Genomic DNA, 26,933 nt, shown 5'->3' on the forward strand with positions numbered 1-26,933 from the left:
TTATGGCAAAAGTTAAAAATTTTTCTTAGGTGGATTCACTAAGACAGAATATATCAGGTTAGATTTAATTTATCTGAAAGCCCGTGGCTCTGGTGTTGTCAAAATAATATTTCTTTTCTTTGTCAAACTTTGTCCTAATTCTGTGCTCATTCTTGGGGCTCCCTGCAGTGCACTTTAAAAGTGAAGGTGTGTGTCTTGGAAGAATTTGCACAGTGCGGGAAGGAAATATAATCAGGGTAGGACTTAATTTAACTTCCCAGGGGTTTTTGATCCCACCTTAACCTCTGTACTATCAAGTAAAACAGAATATGTTATGTGCTTAGCAGTGAAAACAGATAAGGGCTCCTTGGTCAACATCACTGATTGCTCATCTCTCTTTGCAACCCTGTAATCTTCCAATTACTGAGATACTGCCAGAATCCAACATACAGGCAGGTTTAGGAGGGAGCATCCAAAAAAGCACAGAAAAGTCAGGGCTGAGTCAAGATTTCCTACACTTAAAGTTGTTTTTGAACAGCACACTTCGAGCCCCTTGAGCGTGATGAACTTAAATACAGCAAAGGATACTGAATTCGGGAAATGCCCACACTTACTGGTTGGTGGGATCCCTGGGTGGTGGGATCTTACATCTCGCTTCAAAGCCTGGTCTTCACCCATGTGCATCTCTGAACGTACACATGGGTGGCAGAGTAGCTACAAGCAGCCTGGTTCCTCCCTCTCCCTCCTGCACATCAGCAACAAGGGAGCGCTGGGTGCTGAGGATAAGCAAGAGTCAGACCCCATGCTTCAGACCTGCTTGGTTCCAGGGGCTCAGTCCTTATGTAGATCTTTTCAGAGCTCTTAAACACCAATGTGGAAACACCACTGCTGAAAAGGACACTGGAAAAAGATTTGTTTCTGAAGTTTTGAAATACAGATGGGATTTAGCCAATGAATTTTGCTATGACAAGACAATTCTCTCGTTAAACCCTTCTGTCCTGAGAATCCAACAAGCAGCTCATGACAAGTCCAAAGCAAAGTAGCCTCTCTTAATCCTTCACTATGGATAGCAGAGACTCATTGGGGACCTGATGCCAACCCTCTGCATTTTCACACTGCTGCACAATGACCAGATCAGTAATTACGGTGCTGGTCTTTCTCCATCGGCTCCTCCTAGATAGGAAGAGGGGGCTATTTATTCTTTAGGCTATTTCCTGACGAGCAGAACCAAGGAATCCAGGATTCCTCCTGGTTTCTGTCCACTGTCCCTAACACTTCCTCTTTGTAGCACCTTCTGTTCCCTTCCACATGTCTTTCATCGCTTCTCCACATCTACCTGTGCTCCACCACAGCCATCCATTGCCAGCTTGTGCTTCTCCTCTCCCCTATTCTTTAGGGAGCAGTGGGCACAGCTGTGGGTGCTCTGCTTGCTGTCCCCTCTGGTTTCCTATCTGTGCACTTCTGATTCTGCCCCATAACCATTCTATTTTTTTCATTTGATTTCCTCTACAACCAGTTTTTTCCCCCTTTTCTCTGCCTTCTGCTTAGTCCTGCAGCCCAGGAAGGCTCAGAGACTTTGCTAGGGCTGGGCTAGTGAGGGCTCAGTAGGAACTAGGTGTGAAGCAGCACATATTGTGTCTAACTGCAAGCTATCTTTTCAGCCAGCTGTCAGAATAATTGTCAGAGGACGGTCTATGTTCCTCTCCCCAGAGTGGTGGGGACATGAACCCCATTATCTTTTCCCTTTATCTCAACAGTGATTTCCATAAAGGGTGTAAGAGCAAACATCTTTGGGACCTTTGCCTTTCTGTTAAATTTGCTTGAAATGAACTAGCAGGTAAGAGAGGACACAGTGATTGTACAAGCACCATTTTCCCGGGGAAAAAACCCTGCTAAAAATAGTGCTGGGTGTTAATAACTTGGCAGACTAGGAGATAGATCCGAAGTCTTTGCTTTAGGCTCTGATCTGGACCTTCCTGCTGTGGCAGGGGTGGGACCATGCCAAAGAACTGGGAGGGCTGCAGCTTCCACTGAAGCCTGTGTGCACGGCGCTCTGCATTTGGGAGCAATCACTCATACGTGCTCATTCAAATCTCTCTCTGCCTGGTCTGTTCACAGTTTCCTACAGCTTAGCTGCTTGCCGCCCCTTAGGATCATGGAAATTTCCTGGCCTGGGTTTGGGGGATTGGTGTGGGTAGTGAATCTTTCATTGCGGTACCTTGGAGCCTGCATCTTCTGGCTTCTACACTGAATTTTGGTTTTCCTGCCTAAAACATATGATGACAACTTTAAGGACATTTATAATATTAATACAGTTATTCACCTGGGAGACTATTTGAAATTAAATATCATAGCATACTTAAGTTGTAGGATATTGCCTTATAAATCTCTGTATAGATTTCATTAATAGTTGATTTTGCTTGGTTTCTAGTATTTTTTCATCAGTTTCTCAGGGTACTGTTCAGTGTCCTACAATTTACAAAGAAAATTATCTAAAACAACAATAAATTCTTAGCTTTTATTATAAACAAATCTGTAAAAATAGCTGATGAATCACCACAGAGATTTTGTCCAATTTGATGATTAATTGTACTGTATTTAGACAAATCAGTGCACGCTAGCGCATATTTTCTCTCCAAAGCCTGTAGCCCACAGGCATTTATAATCTCAAGCTCCCTAAAAGAGCCAAGCAATTTCAAAGTTTATTTTGTTGTTCTGAATTCTCTTATCCTGTTCTGGCAGAGACCTGAACCAAAAAAAAATCAACAATAAGGGTGCAGCTGGTGGAAATGTCTCTAGAGGCTCATATTGCTCAACCTGTCAATTTTGTGTATGAGCCTTGACAGTGTAAATAAATAAACCCAAATGTAGGGCTGTACTGTAACCACATCTTACTGCATCTCTAGCACAGACTGGCCTTTAATCCAGAGCGCGTCCTCCAGCCTGTTCTTCTGGCACAGCAGTGACAGTTTTCTGTGGTTAGCACGCAATGAAAGCCAAGGCCATCAGCTGATCCCTCCCTCGCGTGCATCCCCTTTGCAGCCTTGGATGGCCAAAATACCTACCAGTCATCTGGGCTTGGGGCGTAATTCAACCAAACTCCAAACAGCACAGAGTGGCACGCAGCAGCAGTCAGCATCCTTCCACAGTGACAAGCCAGCTTGTTTTTTTCTTTCCTGAGCGTGAAGATAATTTCACCAGGTGAACCTCAGAGTTACTCTGAGACAGTCTTGCTCAAAGCCTTCCAAGAGCATCATGCCTTTATGGAAGGCAATGGCTGTGATCACTGCAGAAGGTCAGCTTGTGCTGCGCCTGTCAGAGCCCTTTCCTGTGCAACCCCATATCTTAGCATAGGTTTCTGACTACCATCTTACAACTTTGTCATCACTGTTCGATGGCAGCCTTGTGCAAGCTTGGGTATTGGCAAAGCTCTCACTCATCTCTTTTGTTTGTTGCTTTTTTAAACAATGGCTTCCCATGGACTTCCTACCCATTCTAAGGGAAGTCCAGGCCCTACTAAGTCAAAACACTCAAGGACTTTTATGTGGGCAGGATTTCGTCACCTTCAGGTTGTGAGTGGAGATGTTTAACCTTTGCCCTGAGCATTTTTCTTATGAGAATGAGCCTTTCCTATCCAGATTAAAACACTGAATCATGATGCCTGCCTGTCTGATACAAGTATTGAGAGTATGTTCATTTTCTTAATGCTAAGTCACCCGGTAGTCTTTATCCTCTCCTTGCTTGTAGAGCTCATTGCCCTTATGGCACCCAGACTAGAAGTTAATAACTGGAAAGAAAATGAAACAAAAACCTGAGTTGTGTTGCCATGTTCATGGTTTAGTCTTGCAATTCATTGCACGCTGGTACGGCAGCACACGCACGAGGAGCCAGATTTATTGCAAGTGCCTCTCTCTTGTGTTGGATGACAAGCAATGTGTAAGTATCTGGAGAGTGAGGGACCTTAGCTACCATTTTCTTCTGCTTCCCCTCATTAGTCCCTGTTCCCAGGAACAAGTGATGACCTTCTGCAGTGATCACAGCCATTGCCTTCCATAAAGGCATGATGCTCTTGGAAGACTTTGAGCAAGAGTCTCAGAGTAACTCTGAGGTTCACCTGGTGAAATTATCTTCACACTCAGGAAACGAAAACACAAGCTGGCTTATCACTGTGGAAGGATGCTGACTGCAGCTGCACGCTGCTCTGTGCTCTTTGGAGTTTGGTTGAATTATATAAGGCAAGGACTGGTAGCCCATTAAAGAAGATGTCTCTGATGTTTCTTTTCTGAAATCCAATAAACAAGACTGGTGGACTGATTACTGTGCAGAAAGCATGTAGAACTTGCAGTATGTGAGTTTTTTGTGTTCTTCATGCTACATATCAAACCCTGGGCAAGCCTGACCATTGCAGTGTCTGTAAATATTGGATAATGCTGTTCAAACACATACCTCCCCTACTAAGCAAGTATCTTTTTCTTCAGACAGTAGGCCTTTTAGAGCAGTGAGGGAGGAAAAGAAGGATGAAGCTGCATTGGTTGAGTGGGGTTTTTTGTGTTTTTCAACTCCTGTCAACTTAGATGATTCTGTCATCCTTCTAGTGGTGTCTCTTTTCCTCCACAGGGACATAAATACACAAATATGGTCCCATCTCAGCTAGTAAAGAAAGTTCACGTGAAGCAAAGAGTAGGGTCCTTTTGCATCACACTAGTATACAAGTCAGTGATCCAGCGCCATCATCTGTTCTGCTCTTCTGTGGCTTTTGACTAGAATTTTAAAGTCAGTGGATATAGTTACAGCCTGTTATTCATATAAGTGTAAAAAAGCCATCAATTGTATAGATGTAAACAGGCAACTGAAGTCATAGGTGTGCTACCCAAAACCACAGCACAGGACAAGACTGTAAGATGAGCACAGCACTGGCCAAAGAGGTTTCACATGGAGCCTGATAAAGCAAAGGCATTGATTGCATTGGGTTTCTGTTTGATTGCATGTCAGAGGCAGCAGTAGGCTAGAAAAGTGGGCGAGACACACCCGGAGGGTTGCAAACACAGCCACAGAAGCACTGGTAATTGCCAAGGAAAAGCTATTAGGGAGAGGGAGGGAGACTTTTGGGTAGAAGGGAAGTGAGGAGAAATTTGGAGCTGTGAGGAAAGAAGTTGCATAATCTTTTTCACTCCCCTCTGTGTTTTGGGAAATGAAGCTTTACACGTTTTCTGTAAATAAACAATAGTGCTTTAGAGATAGCACTCCTGGCTCCAGTGTATGATGTTTCTTCGAAGGGGAAATAGCTCACAAGGCAGCATTGCTAACCATGAAGATCAGAAGGAGAAACACTGCTTTGCCTTTTTGAAGAAGTAACCGCTCATTGAATGAAAGCATTAAAGAATATTTTTGTTTCCTAATACCTCAGACATGTTAAAATTTGTTCCTTCCCAAATCTCTAAAAGAAAAGAATGTTATTCTAAAAAGCCATCACCAGTGTCTGGCATTGCCTCCTCTGAGCATCAAATGTGCCCTGTCTCCCTTGTCCTTGAACTCTTTCTAAAATGAGCCTTACAATTCTGGGATTGTCTTCATTGTGGGCCTTTCAAAATGCCATCAGGATGGCCAAGATTTAATGAATATTGAGCACCACAGCAGGATTCTGCCCATGGCTCCCATGGTAAGCTGTGTAGCTTTATAATTCCCACAGCACTTCCATGAACTTAGCCAGAACAAAACTAGAAAGAAAAAGAAAATGTCCCGGGCTTAGGGGTGAGAAAAGGTCTTGTGTGGTGTAGGTGGATATATCCAACCCCTTTGACAGATTCTGCAATGATTATCTTCAGTCTGCTAGATCCTGCAGTCCAGTTCAGACAGCTTGACTTGACTTGCTGAAATCCAGACAGAAATGCTGCTTCAGTGACAAATTAAGAAGTTGTAACACTCCTCGAAGTTGGCAGGAACCTTACAGACGTGCTCAATGGCACAATAAAATCTAGTCTGACTTCTACCTTAACTAAAGGCAGCTGTGGTAACACCTGTGATGTTAATGGACTGAATAGGAGACTGGAGCTCTGAAACCCTAACAAATGCAGATTGGAGCACTCCCCACTCTGAATTACTCCCACAAAGGTAACAGCTCTCTGAAGGTTACTGTTTAGCCAGAACTAGCGGTACAGTGTGTACATTCTGGCTTGACATTGTTGGGGCAGTTAATTTTTACTAAGCTCTCTTTCTTCTATTTTTATCCCCATGCATGTTTGTGTGGCTTTCAGCTAACTGCGTCCATGGCTTCTTCTCTAGGGGGGATAAAGATACACAGTGACTAAGCCCATGTAGAATGGCAGGATCCTGGGCACAGGTGAGTCTTCTGGTCCAGTAAACCGGCATGTGTGTTTGCCCCACACAGTGCCCATGTGACTTGATCAAAATGACTTAGCTTTTTAGGATTTTATTTTAATTGAATCACTTTTATTGAGTCCCAAGGGGATTAAAGTAGAACTGCCTGGTTGTCTTTCTGTTTCTCTGAAGCAATTTATCAAATGTAATCCCAAGAGGGATGGAGAAGGCATGATGATAAAGGCTGCATCTGTTGCATTCCCTCTTCAGATGCTTAGGCTGCATCTTTTCCTCAGAAAAATCAATTTATTTTATTGCTGCTTGAGTGTTTCTTATTTATTACTGGTCCACGTGGACCAACCTGTCCCTCTCAGTATTCAGAGCTCTACCCTGCTGTCGTGGTTTCACCCCAGCCAGCAACCAAGCTCCACGCAGCCGCTCACTCACTCCCCCACGGTGGGATGGGGGAGAGAATCAGAAGGGTAAAAGTGAGAAAACTCGTGAGCTGAGACAAAGACAGTTTAATAGGCAAAGCAAAAGCCGGGCACGCAAGCAAAGCAAAACAAGGAATTCATTCCCCACTCCCCATGCGCAGGCAGGGGTTCAGCCATCTCCAGGGAAGCAGGGCTGCATCACGCGTAATGGTGACTTGGGAAGAAAAACACCATCACTCCGAACGTCCCCCAGTTCCTTCTTCTTCCCTCAGCTTTATATGCTGAGCATGACGTCATATGGTATGGAATATCTCTTTGGCCAGTCTGGGTCAGCTGTCCTGGCTGTGTCCCCTCCCAACTTCTTATGCACCCCCCGGCCTCCTTGCTCGTCGGCTGGGGTCAGGAGCAGAAAAGGCCTTGACTGTGTGTCAGCACTGCTCAGCAGTAATGAAAACATCCCTGTATTATCAACACTATTTTTAGCACAAATCCAAAACATAGCCCCGTACTAGCTACTGTTAAGAAAATTAACTCTATCCCAGCCCAAACCAGCACATCTGGTGTCCTCAAAGGCACAAATAAGCTTTGAGTCCTGTTACCTTTCCTATAAGCTGTGTGCCCCTGAGAGGAACCCAGCTGCTACTCTTCCCTGTTCAGTCATCAGCAAACCTTTTGCTGAGTTCAGTTTATGGAGCTTGTTTTTTTAATTTCTGACTGCCTTGCAGAAGGGATTTTTGGGAAAGATTAACCATCTGCCAATTTTAGGCATCTTATTTCAACAGGTAAGTTGGCCAGCTCATTGCTGTGGGTAACCATTATCATCAGGGGAGAGAGCACAGCTCTCCTGGGGACCATTCAAAATGAGGACTTACTTGTGACCACCGAATCTAAAGTCTGACGTGTGTTTGTTTCCCTTTACCTCTTCCTCAAAACCCAGTGATCTCGCAGAACTGCCTGTCAGAGTTGGTTTTTTCATACTCGGTCTACCAAGGGACTTCCAGCTCACCACTAACCAGGATCCTCTTCTGATTGCTTGAACACCCAATGGAGCCCACAGTGCCTGGACCTCATTCAGGAACGTGCTCCAGCTGGGTGCCTACAGCCATTGGAAACTTTTCTGTTTAATTGAAACTGGGTCCTTGGCTCTCGGATTCATTGTTAGGGAAATACAAGGGCTTGCTCAGATATGTGCCCCCTTCCCGACATGGTTGTGTCAGTGAGAGAGGTCACTTTCCCCAGATGGCTCACCATTTCTACTCCTGAAGGTTTCCTTTCCAAAGCTGGAAGTGCCATTAGTGTGTTAATGGTTAGTCTAAATTAAGCCATCTGATTTTGCCTGGAGTGAAGTAAGGAGCAGTTGTTCACCTGAATTGCTCCACGCCTGTGACAGCAGAGATAAGCAGCCTAGGAGTAGGGACCTAGTCTGTGGCATGGCCTGAAGGGAGAGTGAATGTGTCAGCCATTTTGTTTTCAGAAAAGGATCCATGGAACCAGCATACTCGATAGGAGTGTCTGCTTAACGTCAAATAAACATAGTATTAAGGAAAGGAATACAAATTCTGGGAGGGGTGCCTCTCTGTGCATAGTTCTCAGCCACCAACCTGGCTATCTAAGCCACGCCAGTTCTTCCTCAGACCAAACGTGCCATGGTGATAGCCATGAGACCCCTTCTCCCAAGCAACCTAGTGAAAGCAGCCATCAGATTTTGGAAGACCCAAGCTGAACTCTCTCTTCTGCCAGATCCAGAGCAGGGATTGGAAACCAGCCCCCTGCCCTCCTGAGACAACAGTCAGAGTCAGGAGCTCTTCTGAGGCAGTGGGTGTCTGCCCTCTCCACTTTGTATGAAACAATGAGCAATTCACCGAGCCACAGGACCGGTGGTGGGTAGACAGTTGGGTGTCAGCTTCTGCTGCGAGCACTGGATGTCGTTCAACAGTTAAATAGCTGGTGGATTCCCTTCAGCACTGAAGAGATGTGAGCATCTGAGGCACGCAGCTAGCCACTTAAGTAATGGGTATCTTTATTACGTATGGAAAATGCTACACTAAAATGATAGCATTCTGTTTAAAACTATGTCATAACTTGAAGTATCTATCTGCAGTGATGTTACTAATTTCATAGAATCACAGAATCATTAGGGTTGGAAAGGACCTTCAAGATCATCAAGACCAACGTTGACCCAATGCCACCATGCCCCCTAAACCATGTCCCGAAGCGCCACATCCATATGTTTTTTGAACACTTCCAGAGATGGTGACTCCACCACCTCCCTGGGCAGCCTGTTCCAATGCTTGACCACTCTCTTGGTGAAGAAATTTTTCCTAATATCCAATCTAAACCAGTTCCTGGTGCAACTTCAGGCCACTGCCTCTCATCCCATCACTAGTTACTTGGGAGAAAAGACCAACACCCACCTCACCACAACCCCCTTTCAGGTAGTTGTAGATAGCAATGAGGTCTCCCCTCAGCCTCCTCCAGACTAAAGAACCCCAGTTCCCTCAGCTGCTCCTGATAAGACTTGTGCTCCAGACCCCTCACCAGCTTCGTTGCCCATCTTTGGACACACTTGAGCACCTCAGCATCCTTCTTGTAGTGAGGGGCCCAAAACTGAACACAGTATTCAAGGTGTGGCCTCACCAGTGCCGAGTACAGGGGCACAATCACTTCCCTACTCCTGCTGGCCACACTATTCCTGATACAGGCCAGGGCGCTGTTGGCCTTCTTGGCCACCTGGGCACACTGCTGGCCCGTGTTCAGCTGGCTGTCAACCAGCACCCCCACGTCCCTTTCCGCCGGGCAACTCTCCAACCACTCCTCCCTAAGCCTGTAGCGTTGCATGGGGTTGTTGTGACCCAAGTGCAGGACCCGGCACTTGGCCTTATTAAACCTCATACAGTTGACCTCAGCCCATCGATCCAGCCTGTCCAGATCCCTCTGCAGAGCCCTCCTGCCCTCCAGCAGATCAATACTCCCAGCCAACTTGGTGTCATCTGCAAACTTCCTGAGGGAGCACTCCATCCCCTCATCCAGATCATCTATAAACATATTGAACAAGACCGGCCCCAGAACCGAGCCCTGGGGAACACCGCTTGTGACCGGCCACCAGCCGGATTTAACGCCATTCACCACAACTCTCTGGGCTTGGCCATCCAGCCAGTTCTTTACCCAGCAAAGAGTAAACCTGTCTAAGCCACGAGCCACCAGTTTCTCCAGGAGAATGCTGTGGGTGATGCTGTCAAAGGCTTTACTAAAGTCCAAGTAGACAACATCCACAGCCTTTCCCTCATCCACTAGGTGGGTCACCTGGTCATAGAAGGAGATCAGGTTGGTCAAGCAGGACCTGCCTTTCATGAACCCATGCTGGCTGGGCCTGATCCCTTGGTTGTCCTGCACATGCCCTGTGAGCACTCTCAAGACAAACCGCTCCATGATCTTCCCCAGTATGGAGGTCAGGCTGACGGGCCTGTAGTTCCCAGGATCCTTCTTCCAGCCTTTCTTGCAGATGGGCGTCACATTGGCAAGCCTCCAGTCATCTGGGACCTCCCCTGTTAACCAGGATGGCTGATAAATGGTGGGGAGTGGCTTGGCAAGCTCCTCCGCCAGCTCTCTCAGTACTCTCGAGTGGATCCCATCAGGCCCCATAGACTTGTGGGTGTCCAGGTGGCTTAACAGTTCCTTAACTGTTTTCTGCTGGATTATGAGGAGTTTATTGTGCTCTCCATCCCCATCTTCCAGCTCAGGGGACTGAATACGCTGCGGATACCTGGACTGGCTATTAAAGACTGAGGCAAAGAAGGCATTAAGTACCTCAGCCTCATCCTCATCCTTGAAGACAATGTTCCCCGCCATATCCAATAAGGGATGGAGATTCTCCTTGCCTCTCTTTTTGTTGTCTGTATATTTGTAGAAGCATTTTTATTATCCTTTACAACTGTAGCCAGACTGAGCTCTAGCTGGGCTTTTGCCTTTCTGATTTTGTCCCTGCTTGACCTAACGAGATCCTTGTACTCTTCGTGAGTTGCCTGCCCCTTCTTCCAGAGGTGATAGACTCTCCTCTTTTCCCTGAGTCCCAGCAAAATCTCCCTGTTCAGCCAGGTCGGTCACCTTCCCCGCCAGCTCTTCTTACGGCACATGGGGACCGCCTGCTCCTGCGCCTTTAAGATTTCCTTCTTGAAGACTGTCCAGCCTTCCTGGACCCCTTTGTCCTTCAGGACTGTCTCCCAAGGGACTCTCTCAATTTGTGCTTTTAAATCCTGATTAATAACTGTTTTCTAAACATAGATGGCAGCAGTACAATACCCCTTTTCTATGAAGATGAACATCCATGAATACTCTTTGAGATAGGCCATGTGTATGTGATTAGTCCATTGGTGACTGGGCATGGTTTTAAAGAATTATACTGAATAAATGAACTATTACTTTCCTTTTTTATGCATTTCTGATCTTTCTGTGTGATTGCAACTTGATCAGTGTTGAAGTCAGCACTTTTATTTTTCTTCTTTTCAAAGTAAAGGGTTTTTTTGTTAGGATTCCCACCATTAACTGTGGGAAGATATCTGTCCCCCTAGAAGAGTCTTGTGAGAGAAGTCTTTGCTGGAGAGAGTAGCCCAATTATGTTTGATTATTCATCACTCATGTAGACTTACAATGGAAGTTGTTTTCAGCCTCCTTTAAAAATCAGACTTTTTCTAGCTCACATTTTACATCAGAACTCCAAACTGTGACCTGATCTGAACTTACTGGTGTTGAGCAATAGTAGAAAGATATAAGCAGCAAAAATGCATTTCTCCATTTCTCCAACTGATACTAATCATGGGCACAACTCCTGCTTTTGTGAGCAGATAACAAGGCAAGGAAAATGGGTGCCTCCTCCTGCCAAGAGGAGTTACCAAGTTGGAGCCCTTGATCTATGCTAATTAGAGAGCACTGTGAGCAACATAAGCAATTTCCCCTGGGACAGGTACGGAGGAGGTTGCTTCTTTGGGGTTAGCGCTGCATAAAAGGAGCTTCAAAAAATGCCCAAATCTCTGAGCAGAGATTGGTCAATGGGAATAATACTGTCTTGTATATTGGAAGACTCCCTGCTAAGGATGCTATTTTTAGTAATAACAGCCAAGAGGAAAAAAATAAGCCACAGGTCTAAAACATGTTTCAAGAATGTTGTCTTCCAGTTCCTAATTTCATTAAAAAGAAGGCATTTTCATTTAAACCTTGAAGACCTTTGTGTTGAGAAATTATTAGCCTTAGTGCAATCAGGTATGCTATTGTCCGTGCAAATACTTCATACTGAGGTTTCATCCAAACATTTAATTTTCTGTTTCACTTCTCATAATTTTTGGTGGTTTTAATTTGGTGAATGCAAATGTCAAAATCTGGGGTCAGATATTCAGAAAAAAAATGATGTTGCAAGGGCAGGTCAAGGCAAATATTGATCCAATCATATCCAGTCAGAGCTCTGTTGACTAGAGAGGAGACCCAAAATGTCTAGCTCTGCAATAGCTATCCACATCACTGACATTGGTAGCTGGATGAGAGGGATCATGCTTTCCCTGTTTGAACTGCCAGCAATAAGCTCCCCAGGAAGGAACGTGTAACAAGGCTTATGGTAAAACCATCAGCCTCCCCTGCATTTATCAGAATTTATCAGAAAGCTCTTCTGCCCTAAGGCAGAGTTTACTCCCTGAAGCAAAGATGTTTCGCAAGGGTGAAATGTGCAATACCGATGGCTGTTGAGTGAAGTTGCCATTAAAGATCTTGAGCCTTGGGGTACTGAATTGAGAACTAAACTTGTTACTTAGCCATCCCTTGAGGTCTCATTTCCATGTCGTTGAATAGCCTGTTTTTGTTCTCAGCAGCTCATTTCCCTGCATTTTCAAGTTTCACCCATTTTATTTCATCTTGGGAGTTATTAATTTTCTTACAAGGCCTCCTTTTCTTCTTTTTTTTTTTCCTTTCTTAGGGGGTTGTTTATTACCATCCATGACAAAGGGCATATTGCAACAATGCTAAACTCTTGGCCTGAAGAAAATATTAAGGTATGTATGTGGCATGTCTTCTGTGGACTGGGAAATTACAGGGAGTTGGGTGGAAAATGGGATACTGAATGGAACTGCTTAGCATTATTTACAGAATTGCCTGTTTAAAAGGACAAGCTAAGAAATACTCCCTTCCTCAGAGATTTTCCAGGTTAGTGGTTGGACTTCAGAGACTCTGTCATGTGTGTATGTGGTCAAGAACATCTTTATCAAAGGCAGCAGGACCTTGGGCAAGAAAAAGAGTGTGCATGATAATAAATTTGTACAAAATAGAGGTCCTAGCAAAGAAGTAAGATATGCGTGTTGACGAATTCTATGGCTAACTTGCAACTTGTTAGATATACCAAAGTTCTTAAAGATACCACTGTAACTGATTTGCTTGTAGGACTCCTTCCCAAATCCAGTGAGTCATGCAGCATCCAGAACACTGGCAATTCTGCAAATAATATTTGATATCCAGCAGCTGAAAATATTACTGACACCCCACCCAAAAAGTGATCTTGTGAAGTGTTTTTTCACTAGAGCTCGGAGCTGGGCAAGTCCCTGGCATGAACAAAGTCAACACTTAAGACAGGTCTCGCCAATCACCTCCTTCCATCAGTCTGAAAGTACATGTGCCTGGGAATTTCCCTGGCTATTGACAGAGCTTCGGTCCCCTATCAGTCAACTGTTTCTTCCAGGAACAAACGTTTGGCAGCCGAGAAAATCTTGCAAGCATTTTCCATTTCTAAGGGAAAAGAAAAAAATTTTAACAAGTTTCCAGAAAAAGTAATCATATTCCTATAACTTTGTCTTTGGAACCATGGAGAACAGATGCAAACTAGGTATTTTGTCTTTGCTCTGTCCAATTATCTCAGTATTTCCGTTTGTTTCTGACTCAGGACTATGAGCAGAACTCATTATGGCTAACAGATACCTTTTTGCAGATGGAGAAACTGGCACAGAAAGATTAGAGACTGTTATTGAAATAGCCCCCTTTGGCACCCAAAGCAGACCATAGGAAGGGCAGTGGTCCATGGAAGAGATTCAGACTATCTACTTCCCAGGTTTGTCAGACTACAAAGGCAGCTAATTTCATCGGTATCACTGGTTTGGACCACAGGGTTCCCTGTGTGTCTGTACACAGACTTCTCCATGCCTGAATTGGTAGGCACTGGAACACTTGAGATTTTGAGATAAGCTGGGAGGCATCTGGACTGCACCTAAGTCCCTGGAGGGACCCAGTTTTTTGAAAAACCAGTAAGTCCCGTTAAAGACAGTGAAGAAATACCTGGAGATACTGCCCCACCTTTTTGCTTTGTGGCTTGTTAGAGCTTCATGGCAACAGCATTTACTGTGGAAATGGGAAATCTGGGTTGTAAGCCTGAATCTTCTGCCTGGAAGTGTGCTTTGCTTAGCTTACCAAAGCCTCAGTCAAGCTCTGATGTGCTTCACCTCCACCACTCCTGTTGAAGCTGGGCTGCTGTGGTGGGTTGACCTTGCTGGATGCCAGGTGCCCACCAAAGCTGCTCTGTCACTGCCCTCCTCAGCTAGATGGGGGAGAGAAAGTGTAACGAAAGGCTCCTGGGTCGAGACAAGGGCAGGGAGAGATCACTCTCCAGTTACTGTCACGGGCAAAACAGACTCAACTCAGGGAAATTAATTTATTGCTAACTGAATCAGAGTAGGATAATGAGAAATAAAACCTAATCTTAAAACCCCTTCCCCCCACCCCTCCCTTCTTCCCGGGCTCAACTTCACTCCCCATTTCTCTCCCTCCTCCCCCCAAGCAGCGCAGGGGGACGGGGAATGGGGGTTGTGGTCAGTTCATCACACCTGGTCTCTGCCGCTCCTTCCTCCTCAGGGGGAGGACTCCTCACCCTCTGCACTGCCCCAGCCTGGGGTCCCTCCCACGGCAGACAGTCCTCCATGGACTTCTCCAACGTGAGTCTTTCCCACGGGCTGCAGTTCTTCACCATCTGCTCCAGCCTGGGTCCCCCACGGGTGCCATCCTTCAGGAACAGGCTGCTCCAGCCTGGCCCCCGCGGGGTCCCAGGTCCTGCCAGCAAACCTGCTCCAGCCGGGGCTCCTCTCTCTCCCCACGGGGCCACAGGCCCTGCCAGGAGCCGGCCCCAACGCGGGCTGCCCAAGGGGTCACAGAATCACAGAATCACAGAATCACTAGGTTGGAAAGGACCTTCAAGATCATCAAGTCCAACCATTAATCCAGCGCCACCATGTCCCCTAAACCATGTCCTGAAGTGCCATATCCACACATTTTTTGAACACTTCCAGAGATGGCGACTCCACCACCTCCCTGGGCAGCCTGGTCCAATGCCTGACCACTCTCTCGGTGAAGAAATTTTTCCTAATATCCAATCTAAACCAGTTCCTGGTGCAACTTCAGGCCATTTCCTCTTGTCCTATCACTAGTTACTTGGGAGAAGAGGCCAACACCCTCGTCGCCACAACCCCCTTTCAGGTAGTTGTAGAGAGTGATAAGGTCTCCCCTCAGCCTCCTCTTCTCCAGACTAAACAACCCCAGTTCCCTCAGCCTCTCCTCATAAGACTTGCTCTCCAGACCCCTCACCAGCTTCGTTGCCTTTCTCTGGACATGCTCCAGCACCTCAGCATCCTTCTTGTAGTGAGGGGCCCAAAACTGAACACAGGATTCAAGGTGCGGCCTCACCAGTGCCGAGTCCAGGGGCACAATCACTTCCCTACTCCTGCTGGCCACACTATTCCTGATACAGGCCAGGACGCTGTTGGCCTTCTTGGCCACCTGGGCACACTGCTGGCTCATGTTCAGCCGGCTGTCAACCAGCACCCCCAGGTCCTTTTCCACCGGGCAGCTCTCCAGCCACTCCTCCCCAAGCCTGTAGCGCTGCATGGGGTTGTTGTGGCCAAAGTGCAGGACCCGGCACTTGGCCTTATTAAACCTCATACAGTTGGCCTCTGCCCATCGATCCAGCCTGTCCAGATCCCTCTGCAGAGCCCTCCTGCCCTCCAGTAGATCAATACTCCCAGCCAACTTGGTGTCATCTGCAAACTTCCTGAGGGAGCACTCGATTCCCTCATCCAGATCATCTATAAAGATATTGAACAAGACTGGCCCCAGAACCGAGCCCTGGGGAACACCGCTTGTGACCGGCCACCAGCCGAATTTAACGCCATTCACCACAACTCTCTGGGCTCGGCCATCCAGCCAGTTCCTCACCCAGCGAAGAGTAAACCTGTCTAAGCCACGAGCCACCAGTTTCTCCAGGAGAATGCTGTGGGAGACGCTGTCAAAGGCTTTATACTAAAGTCCAGGTAGACAACATCCACAGTCTTTCCTTCATCCACTAGGTGGGTCACCTGGTCATAGAAGGAGATCAGGTTGGTCAAGCAGGACCTGCCTTTCATGAACGAACCCATGCTGGCTGGGCCTGATCCCTTGGTTGTCCTGCAGATGCCCTGTGAGCACTCTCAAGACCAACCGCTCCATAATCTTCCCCAGTACAGAGGTCAGGCTGACAGGCCTGTAGTTCCCAGGATCCTCCTTCCGGCCTTTCTTGTAGACGGGCATCACGGCCTCCTTCGGGCATCCCCCTGCTCCAGCGTGGGGCCCTCCCTGGGTGCAGGTGCAGATCTGCTCCCCCGTGGAGCTCCATGGCCGCAGGGGCACAGCCAGTCTCCCCGAGGGCTTCCCCAGGGGCTGCCGGGGATCCTCTGCTCCGGTGCCTGGAGCCCTCCTGCCCCTCCTGCTCTGGGCTGGGGGCTGCAGGGCTGCTCCTCTCACATCTTCTCACTCCTCTCTCCATCTGTAGTGCCACAAGGGGGTTTTTTTCCCTGTTTCTTAACTTTCCTTTTTTCTTCACTCCATTCCCCAGAGGCACTACCCCCATCACTGATGGGCTCGGCCTTGGCCAGCGGTGGGTCCATCTTGTAGCCGGCTGCACTGGCTCTGTCGGACATGGGGGAAGCTTCTAGCAGCTTCTCACAGAAGCCGCCCCTGCAGACCCCGCTACCAAAACCTTGCCAGGCAAACCCAGTACAACTGCTCTGAAAGAATCAGAGTGCCAGGAGCAGTGAAAGAAGCCATTTCTGAGCATACTCATGTGGGAGTGTGGGGTTTTTGTGTCTCTTCCAGGGTGGCTAATGAATCCTGCCATGAAGAAGCGTTGGATAAAATGCTGATAGCCCTCAGCAGTGCCTTCCCTTCCCATTTTTCTCTCTGGTTGTTTAATCTTGTTCTCTTTTCCACATGATGGCCCAACTAGAGCAGGGGGAATTCAGAGAGTCATCCTACAGGATAGTGCTGTGGTAGGGTGTCATCCTTGCAGCTAAGAGTTCAAAGCGTCTCAAAGTGAGGATAATCTAGAAACCCTATCTCCTATTCCTAGACAAGCGTGCTGCTCTGCAAGCTACTGGACCGGCCCTCCTACCTTCCTTCCTCCCTCCCTCCCTCTCTCCTTCCCTCCCTCCTTCCATAGGATGCTCACCCTAGAAGTGCACTCAGCATCTTGAATCCCCGTCAGGATTACTGCTGTACAGGCTGTTCATACAAGTCCTTCCATGCAGCGTTTTTTGTTGGTGCGCTCAAGGCAGAGTATGGTTTCATCCTGTAAAGGCGGACCTCATGCAATCAGTAGAGAGAAGTGGGAATGCCAGCAGTGACACTTGCCTCTCTGCATTGCCTCGGCAGCTTGGAGATCGGCGTAGTGCTCTGGATCACGGCTGGGCCAGATCCCTTCTGCTTAGGCATTGCAAAACTGGGCTAGCTACATGCAGCCTTGTGGTCCAGAGTCATCTCAGTTAACACCAGCTGCCCGAAGACTCAGTGCCTAATCTCAGTTTGTGAGTACTTCTGCTGTGATCAGTGAAGATGGAGGTGAGCATCTTCAAATAGAAATAGCCCTTTCATCGCTTCACAAAGCAGCTGCTTGAGAGAGGAGATTCACTCTGGAGGTTTTGGTCTCTCCCCATCAGCTATCAGAGAAGTTTAGAAACCGGTTAGATGATTGGCTTGAACTGCACACCTAACTTTTAGCCAAAGACTTGACTAGAGTCATCAAGAAAATTTGTAGCACAGCTGGAAGTAGAAAACAGGTTCCTAATTGTTAAACCAGTGGTTCAGTTTGAAGGGTCTGTCATGCTCAGCCAGAGATTAATGGCCTGTTTGTTGAATTTTGATCACAGGAACGTGAGCAATTAACAACATTAATATGCTTGTATATCAGGTACGCGCTGAAACTTTGTGCTTTTTTGTTGTTGTTTTTTACATCCAAAGAGCCACAACCAAAAGTGAATCCAGTTTCCCCTCTCTCATACAGACATCAGTTAGTGTCCCGTGATGTGTTTTCTGTTCTATATTTTTCGGTGTTACCTTGGGGAGCTTTGGTGTGCTGCACCTATAGAGTGCAGCACATCTAAGACTGAAGAAATTTTCTCCGACCGGTATATAAGTGCTATCAAGAAGTTTTTAGGCTTGCCTGAGAACACTTATTTATTTGGATGAAAGGGGATCTGTGCTTCAGAGAAATATCTTGGTTCATTAGAAATTAATTTGTTTTAAAACAAAGGTATTCCCTGCATAATTAGGATTTTGACTCCTTTTCATTTAATTTGCATCCATTTCAGGATAAACCTGTAGTTGTGTACATGCTTGCTGCTTTCCCTATTCCCATAAGTGCCTTCCAGTCCCAACTGCATCCTCTGGATGTGGTAAAGAAGTGAGCGCACACCCAGAAACAGATGGAGCCCACCGAAAAAGAGACTTTCCCATCACTAACACTTCACATTGACTCAGAAGGAAAAACAAATAGGGAAATGTTTGAAAATGGAGGTGGATAAGTGTATCACTGCCATGACTCTGAATTTCCCGTGGCGGGGCTTGTTCAACCTAGCCTAAGGATAGGTGTATAGTCATTTTAGTTTTAATAGGTTTTTCACTGAAGGTTCACTTCTAAGAATTCTAACTCCTACTGACAAGGAACTGGCAACAGCACAAAAACAAATGTTCTAAATATAGCAGGACCACTTCAAAATAATCTCTATTACATAGCGATTGCCACTATTACTATGTACATTACAACCCTGGAATGTACTATGCCAGAAACTACCAGAGGGTTTTTTTGCTGGAGGGCAAAATAGATGTAGAAAGCAGAATAGATCCATGTGTCTTCTGTATCTGTAGTTTCTCCTCGGGCTTATTCCTGAGCTATGTAATGTAATGTAATTCTGTTCTGCTGTTGCAAACAGTGGTTTATGTTGAGGGAGAAAATAGCCTTGGGATGTGTATATAGTTTATGTCGAATAAGAGCGTTTGGTTGTTCGTTGTGAAGCTATAGTGTGAAAGTTTAAGCCCTTCCATGGCTTCTCTCTTTAATCATCTGAAATATGCAGGGAAAGGGCAATGAAAGAGATGAGTATGATTCTTCCTGAAATAGGGAAGTGCAGCAAGAGGTTTATTTAGTAAAGCCTTTGACAGCGTCTCCCACAGCATTCTCCTGGAGAAACTGGTGGCTCGTGGGTTAGACAGGTTTACTCTTCGCTGGGTGAGGAACTGGCTGGATGGCCGAGCCCAGAGAGTTGTGGTGAACGGCGTTAAATCCGGCTGGTGGCCGGTCACAAGCGGTGTTCCCCAGGGCTCGGTTCTGGGGCCGGTCTTGTTCAATATCTTCATTGATGATCTGGATGAGGGAATTGAGTACTCCCTCAGGAAGTTTGCAGATGACACCAAGTTGGGTGGGAGTGTTGATCTGCTGGAGGGCAGGAGGGCTCTGCAGAGGGATCTGGACAGACTGGATCGATGGGCAGAGGTCAACTGTATGAGGTTTAATAAGGCCAAGTGCTGAGTCCTGCACTTGGGTCACAACAACCCCATACAGGCTTGGGGAGGAATGGCTGGAGAGCAGCCCGGCGGAAAGGGACCTGGGGGTGCTGGTTGACAGCCGGCTGAACATGAGCCAGCAGTGTGCCCAGGTGGCCAAGAAGGCCAACAGCATCCTGGCCTGTATCAGCAATAGTGTGGCCAGCAGGAGTAGGGAAGTGATCGTGCCCCTGTACTCAGCACTGGTGAGGCCGCACCTTGAATCCTGTGTTCAGTTTTGGGCCCCTCACTACAAGAAGGATGCTGAGGTGCTGGAGCGTGTCCAGAGAAGGGCAACGAAGCTGGTGAGGGGTCTGGAGCACAAGTCTTATGAGGAGCGGCTGAGGGAACTGGGGTTCTTTAGTCTGGAGAAGAGGAGGCTGAGGGGAGACCTTATCGCTCTCTACAACTACCTGAAAGGGGGTTGTGGCGACGAGGGTGTTGGCCTCTTCTCCCAAGTAACTAGTGATAGGACAAGAGGAAATGGCCTGAAGTTGCACCAGGAACTGGTTTAGATTGGATATTAGGAAAAATTTCTTCACCGAGAGAGTGGTCAGGCATTGGAACAGGCTGCCCAGGGAGGTGGTGGAGTCACCATCTCTGGAAGTGTTCAATAAACGTGTGGATGTGGCACTTCAGGACATGGTTTAGTGGGCATGGTGGTGCTGGGTTAATGGTTGGACTTGATGATCTTGAAGGTCCCTTCCAACCTAGTGATTCTGTGATTCTGTGATTCCATTCCTAAACAAGGAAATGCTTCTCCATCACAGCAATAAATCAATGCATCTTTATTATATCCCCCCTCCAAGGAAGTACATCTATTGAGGTAGCTTCTAATCCCCCCATTCTCTTACTTCTCACTAAAGCACATGCGTGCTTATGTCCTAAGTTTAGCCTTAACTTTGCAGATCAGCAAATAAAGAACTTCTCTGCAGTCTTCTCCTTTGAAATCCAAGCTAGACTGTGCCCTTGAGTCCCCTACAGTCTGATAAACCAGTTGAAAAATGATACAGTAAAAAGAAAAACAGAAAATTATGGATCAGAGATTTCAGTGAGGTAGCACATAACAGTATTGCTGAAATGCAAAAGACCAATTGCACAAAGAGTTAAATGGCAATTGTTTAACTCCCGGCTGGGGAAGGAAGGGTCTAATATTGAACACATAGAGTGGGAGCCCCTCCGCAGTCCATGCTGCTGCCCGTGCTGATGGCTTCTGTCTACCTGCCTTGCAGTCAGGGGCACCAGAAGCAAAGGGACCCAGTTATAATGAGTTTTGTTTTGATGGCCTGATGCTGGCTACTCCACAGCTACTCTGCAACGGTGTGGAGACATGAGCTTGTTACTTCCACAGATGCAGTTCATAAGCACGAGCACTTTTTTACGGAGCTCTTTTTCCAGAAAAAAAGGAAAGGAAAAATCAAGGCCAGATCTCTTTTGTGCAGCTTCTGGTTATACAGCTGGGGATGCACAAAGAGCCATGGTGGTTGAGCTCTTCTACAAGTGAATTTAAGTGCTGGCAAGCAGAGCTGCTCCCACACTGTGAGCAGCTACCCATCAGCCACACTCTCTCTTCCCCCAAAAATGAACAGCCCTTTATCACTAACAGCTAATTAACGTGTTGTCATCTAGAAGGAGCAAATATCCATAGCACAATGCAACTGCAAAATGGCATCGCTGTGAAGACAGTGGAGCTGCTTTTGCTTCTAGAGCCTTGGCAACACCATACAACAGTCTCTTTTGACCCTCCTAGGCTATCGTGGTGACAGATGGAGAGAGGATTCTTGGTTTAGGAGATCTAGGAAGTTACGGCATGGGTATCCCGGTGGGGAAGCTTGCATTGTACACAGCTTGTGGTGGAGTTCACCCACAACAGTGTCTCCCTGTCCTGCTGGATGTTGGCACAGACAACGAGGTAAGACTTACATTTTTTCATAAATCTGTCAGAGGGGAGAAGGGATTGAGATTAATGCTTATCTGAGCCAGTTCCCTAAATGTGGAGGCAAAGCCAGATACATCCAAGATGAGACAATAGCTAGACCAGCACTGCAGGAATGTGGACAGGTTTCATTCCTGCTTGATGCTCAAGAAACTTGCTCTTATGGGGAACTGAAATAAACAGAACATAATAAACACTAAATAGCCCCATGGTCCCCTGATGAGAAGACTCAGAGTGTTGCCAGTTGGAGCTGAAGGGTCAGCTCCACCTTTCAGCATGGCAAGGTGAGTTGAAAGAATTTGTACAGGAAGTCCCAGATTTATTCTTCCTCTGGTAATTGTGAGAAAACAGACAGATACGTGTGTGTGCGTAGAGGTGACTGTATTCCAGAAAATGGAGAATCCCTGGTGAGCGGTTTGGGAATGATTAATTTCAGCGTTTTGTCAGATTGCACACTTCACTGTACATGATAACCAGACAAGAGGACTCCCATCTGTTTGGAGATTTTTGCTTTATGACTCTGGCTCAGACGGGCCGAAGTGCAACATTTTAGCCATGCCAGAATGGACATCTGCGAGGATGTCTTTTTTAAAATGAATATCCAGTAGTTTTTTGTGACGGCCCTGATTTGTCCATTTTTGTAAAATGTACTTGTGCCTCACTTGACCCTGAGTAAACCAAACACACGTTTCTTGCGAGAAATAACAAATCTGGGATATAAGAGCTTTGAGTTTGTGTATGAAGACAGATGAGTACCAACATTTTTGGCCATGCCTGTACTCACTGGAAAGCTAGATTTTCTGCACCTCTTTCACTCCATCCCCAAGTGTCTCACACTGGACACTTGAAAAGAATGAAAGAAAGGAAAATCAGTGGCCATAGATGACATCCAACATGAGATTCCCAGTTACCTCTTTGATCTCTGATCCCAGGATTATTTTATCCCTTTAACACAAAGGCCTGTCATGGACTGGTAGAATATAGGGTGTGCTCATCTCAGCCTGATCCACAATCTTTCCGGAGAAGTGGTAACTCTTGAGTTTGGACCCTCTGAGGCTAAACCAGGAATTAAGTGTCAATGTCTCACTTCTTGAAGTTTCCAGTCAATAGAGTATTGACTTGACTTTGGCTCCTTCATCTCTTCCTTCTCCTCCATGCTGGTCTGCACACCACTGAGTGCTAGCATGCTCTGAGCCACCCAGATGGAGTTTCCCTTCAGAGGGACCTGGGCGTAAGTGCTTCCCTTCCCATGGGAAGCTTCTGACCGTGCATGACCATCTGTTTCTATCTCAGTATCCAGGGGACACTAAAATCCAAAGTGGCACCAGTGATTTTTAGGCATCTCCAAGGGTAAGATGGTGTCAGAAAAAGGGACTCCCAGAGTCAGCCTTGGGCACTTTTGTTCTGCCCAAGATCAAGTGTAACTTATGTGTCCAGGAACTTCTCTGTGGAGGCAAATTCCACATTTGGGATTAAGATATCGAAGTTGCAGTTTTCCAGCAATATGAGCAATATATTTCAATATAAATAATTTGTTTATTTATTTAATGTCTTTTGCATGTGCATAAACTCAGCTTAACCAAACCCTAAGCATGTCCTAGAAGCATCCTGCCCCATGAGTAAACTCATTTATGTGCAGAAACAAGACACTTCTTACAGGCATTCATCCTGTTCATCTCTGCCTATTAATATATGATAAGCCTGGGGTGACTGTGTTGCTAACACAGGAACCTCAGGTAGAATGGAGTAAATATAGCAGTTGCATTATATTTTTAGCATCAGTTCCCAGCTTGTCTTTCTGACAGTCCATAATACTTTGTGTTTTCAGCAAATGGGTCTTTTTTCAGAGCTTGGCGTTTCTCAGCTTGCCTGTGGGACAATTTTATACTCCATGAACCAGCCCCAGAGCACGTGGCGCTATGGGAGCAATCAGTGAAGTAATGCAAATGGGTTGGCTTTCTAAACAGAAAAACAAAAAAAGATAAACTCTTTCAGGGCCCTGAAGAGTTAATGTATCAAACTCAGATTAAAACCTCTTTCGTCTTTCCTTCTAAGGGAAAACAGCTGTGGCTGTAAAAACAGATCTGATTTTAGCATACCTGCCAATATTTAGGGCACATATGGCTGCAGGACAATAGAACTGAGATGGCTCGTCCCCTTCTCATGTGGATGATTCAGTTCCTGAAATTGGAAGGGAAGTAGAGTTGCTTTGCAGTGACTCACGGAGATGTTGGCCCACCTGTCTCCTGCCACTGTTTGTCTTGTAATTTTCCCCAAAATATGTGCTATTTCCATGCTGACCCAGTCCTTTTTAGGTGGCGCAGGGGTCCTGATTTAACACCTGCTGGACTGGTTGGAGGAATGTCCTGGTTTTATGCTCCCAGCAGGAGCCAAAAAATAAACTAATCTTTTGTATGAAAATACCCTGCCTTGACACCTGCAGATGGCTGGAGGTAAGTGCTAGGCAGGTGCAGGGCTGGGGAACATTTTGGCATCTGATCACTGGTTCTGGTCAACCCAGGGCTGTCACCTGGAGGCCTGTATGACACATGTCATTTCAAGTTACTTCAGGTGATCTGAAGGCACTGTTTATGGTCAACAGCTTTCCTGGTAACCTTCAGTGCAAAATTAAGAACTGAATGAACAGTAAACACTCCCCACACAAGGTCAGTTTTATTCACTAGGAGTGAGGCGCTTTGGAAGGGAGCTTTTGGTAGAGCTGTTCTGAGGATGCAGAGCTCCATTTCCTACAGCAGTCAAGAAGCATTACATCCCTGTGACTTTATTTACACCAAAAGATAGTCCATAGCACAATCTGACTTCTTACGAAAACACTTTCAGCTCGGGAAGAGCTGTGTGGGCTGGCCCTCACTGCATAGTAAGTAAAATTCATATGACCACAACAAACAAACTTTTTGGGTAGGCTGGGACATAAATTTCCATCTGTCCATGGAAGAGAAGATGTCAACAGAATTGCTTTGTGTCCTAGGCTCTCCTGAGTGATCCACTCTATATTGGACTGAAACACAAGAGGGTTCGTGGGAAACAGTACGACGAACTGATTGACGAGTTTATGCAGGCAGTTACCGACAAGTAAGTGGGATTATATACATGGCTCCTCTGGGCTGCTTCCATTTAAGAACAAATGTTGCAACTCGTGAAATAAACATTAGTATAATTGATCATCCTAGCAGAGAAAGGTCATTTAAATGCAAGTCTCCTGGGTGGTCTACAAATGACTCTTTGTGCTGGAGCACTCAGTGTCAAAAATATTTGTCTTCAGAGAACTGAAACGGGACTGACTATTTATAACCATTTCCTGTCCATATAGGCCAGAGGTGTCAAACATATGCCCTGTGGGCTATATCTGGCCTCCATCGTGCGTTTATGAGCCTCATTCAGCTTAGGGAGAATCTAAACTTTGGTTTGTTTACATTTTGTAAAGGAAGTTTCTAGCTTTCACCATTGTGAAGGAAATCATCTAACTGGAAATGGCAGTCACTCCACACAGTGATGTCTGTGTGGGTCTGCAGACTGCCTGTCTATCACTTTGTTAAAAATAGGAGCTTCCCTGCTGGCATTCAAGTCTGCAGAGAGAGCATGCCAGGATTATAAGCACTGTCTTTTTAATGGTGGGACAGAGAGAGTGCTGTTTCCATTCTTACTGACTAGCTGGGATAGAGGGTCTCTGATGTAGCAGGGAGTTTGACATGGGAAGAGTAGAACCACAACCTCAGTGCTGCATGTGCATCTCTTGCACTGCATTGAGTTCTTCTTTCTGAAAAAAAGATAATCTATTAAAATTTTCATGAGTATCTGGAGAGGTTACTATAAGGAGGAAAGTGAGAACAACTGTTAAGGAAAAAAAAATAATATTTTGAAAGCCCCAAGCTCCTAAGCAGCTTTTTCTGCCTTTTCTAAAGGAGCAGATGATATTGATAAGGAGTGGCAGAGAGCTGCAGTCTGTGCCTGATTAATAGGCTGCTGCTGGTCTGTATGTTGTAGGGTCTTTTCTTCACAGCTGAAGGAGCTGTTTGATCTTCTCTCTTTCTGTGTCTCCAGCCAGCTCTGTGTGTGTGTGTTCTTGCATAACTGGAAGGGAGCGGGTGGTACGTGTGTCATCAGCACTCAGTTCATCCTGTCTCCCTTGAGGTAGGAGGCATCATGTCCAGCATCTAATGACAACACCTACCCGTCCACCGAGAAGCCTATCCTTACGTACAGTCTGACTGCCCAGCTGGGTGTGGGTGGAGGGAGGTAGGAAGTAGGGGCTGAACTGCTGAGGACCATTCAGTCACAGCTGACGAACCAAGTTTTGAGAGGGATGAGTGCATCATGGAGAATTTCAGCATCTGTTGACGGAATGGCTCTGTGCAGCGTTGTGCTGCAATCTGTGAATGTGCAATGCTGCTGTTAGGACAGGAGACTCTCCTTTGCTGTTCAGCAGCATGGTGTAGACATGGCCCGTATGATGGCCTGCCAGTACATCAACCCTCCCAGCTGCAGTTGCCCACTTACTGTGTCTGTCAGTGCTATAGCTCCTGTATCTGTGAACAGGAACACAATAGCCTTTTGGATTAAAAATCCCTAAGGATGACTGCAGAGAAGAGAATTTTGTGTTTGTGCTCTGGTTTGTCCTTCTTTATATTTGGCAAGAAACTTGACTGAAATGTCAGTTGATTGCAGTGTAGTATTATGTTACATACTTGTGGGTTATCTAGGGGGAAGAAATTTTTGGAGGCTAGAACAGTGGTAAAACACAACTAGGAAATCACAAGAGGCTCTACAAATAGAAAAGGGTTGTCAGGGTTTAAGAGTTGTCAGGGATGATTTGTGGGGTTTTTGTTTGTTTTTATTGTAGTCACTAATTAATCCTTCAAGGAAACTGTCCCACTTCCTTCTGGCCAGGAGACCACAGGGGTATTGCAGTGTTGGTGTTGATGATAGAATGGGAACAATGGAGTGAGAACCCAGATGATGGTCTCATTGATGGACTATCATGAATTTGGCTCTAAGATTTATGCTTGTGGTGGTAAATGCAAAGCTCATTGTACGCATTACTCCCGCGATGCCAGTGACAGGGCCAGAAGGACAATTTGCTTTATCTGTGCTCGCTGCTGCAGAGGAGGGGATTGGCTGTTACTTTCCTGTGTTTAGTTTATATGAGCTAATCTCCACATTAAAGGGAGAAGACACTCAGCCACAAAACAATGAACTCTTATCTTGTGAGGAGGTGATGTCATGTTTAATGCTTTCATCCAAGTAGTGGGAATCAAGTTCCTGGGGCCCCTGTCCCAGCTTTTCTATTTCTCTTAGCCAGCATGAATTGCTTGAACATGGTAAGCCCACAGAAAGTTCCCTGCAACATGGGACTGGGAAACTCCACTTTGCACTTCTCC

The 26,933-nt window shown here is 46.2% G+C and overlaps 1 protein-coding gene across 1 annotated transcript in view; it reads left to right on the forward strand.

Annotated features, from left to right (window-relative positions):
- Positions 1-26,933, forward strand: part of ME3 (malic enzyme 3) — a 141,529-nt gene that overhangs the window by 83,041 nt on the left and 31,555 nt on the right. Inside the window, exons 4-6 of the mRNA XM_082008375.1 lie at positions 12,691-12,766; positions 21,349-21,510; positions 24,524-24,627. Of these exons, the coding sequence (XP_081864501.1) occupies positions 12,691-12,766; positions 21,349-21,510; positions 24,524-24,627 (342 nt within the window). The remainder of the gene's footprint in view (positions 1-12,690; positions 12,767-21,348; positions 21,511-24,523; positions 24,628-26,933) is intronic.

The sequence above is a fragment of the Phaethon aethereus genome (genome assembly GCF_964289735.1).
Source record: "Phaethon aethereus genome assembly, chromosome: 1".
Lineage (NCBI taxonomy): Eukaryota > Metazoa > Chordata > Aves > Phaethontiformes > Phaethontidae > Phaethon > Phaethon aethereus.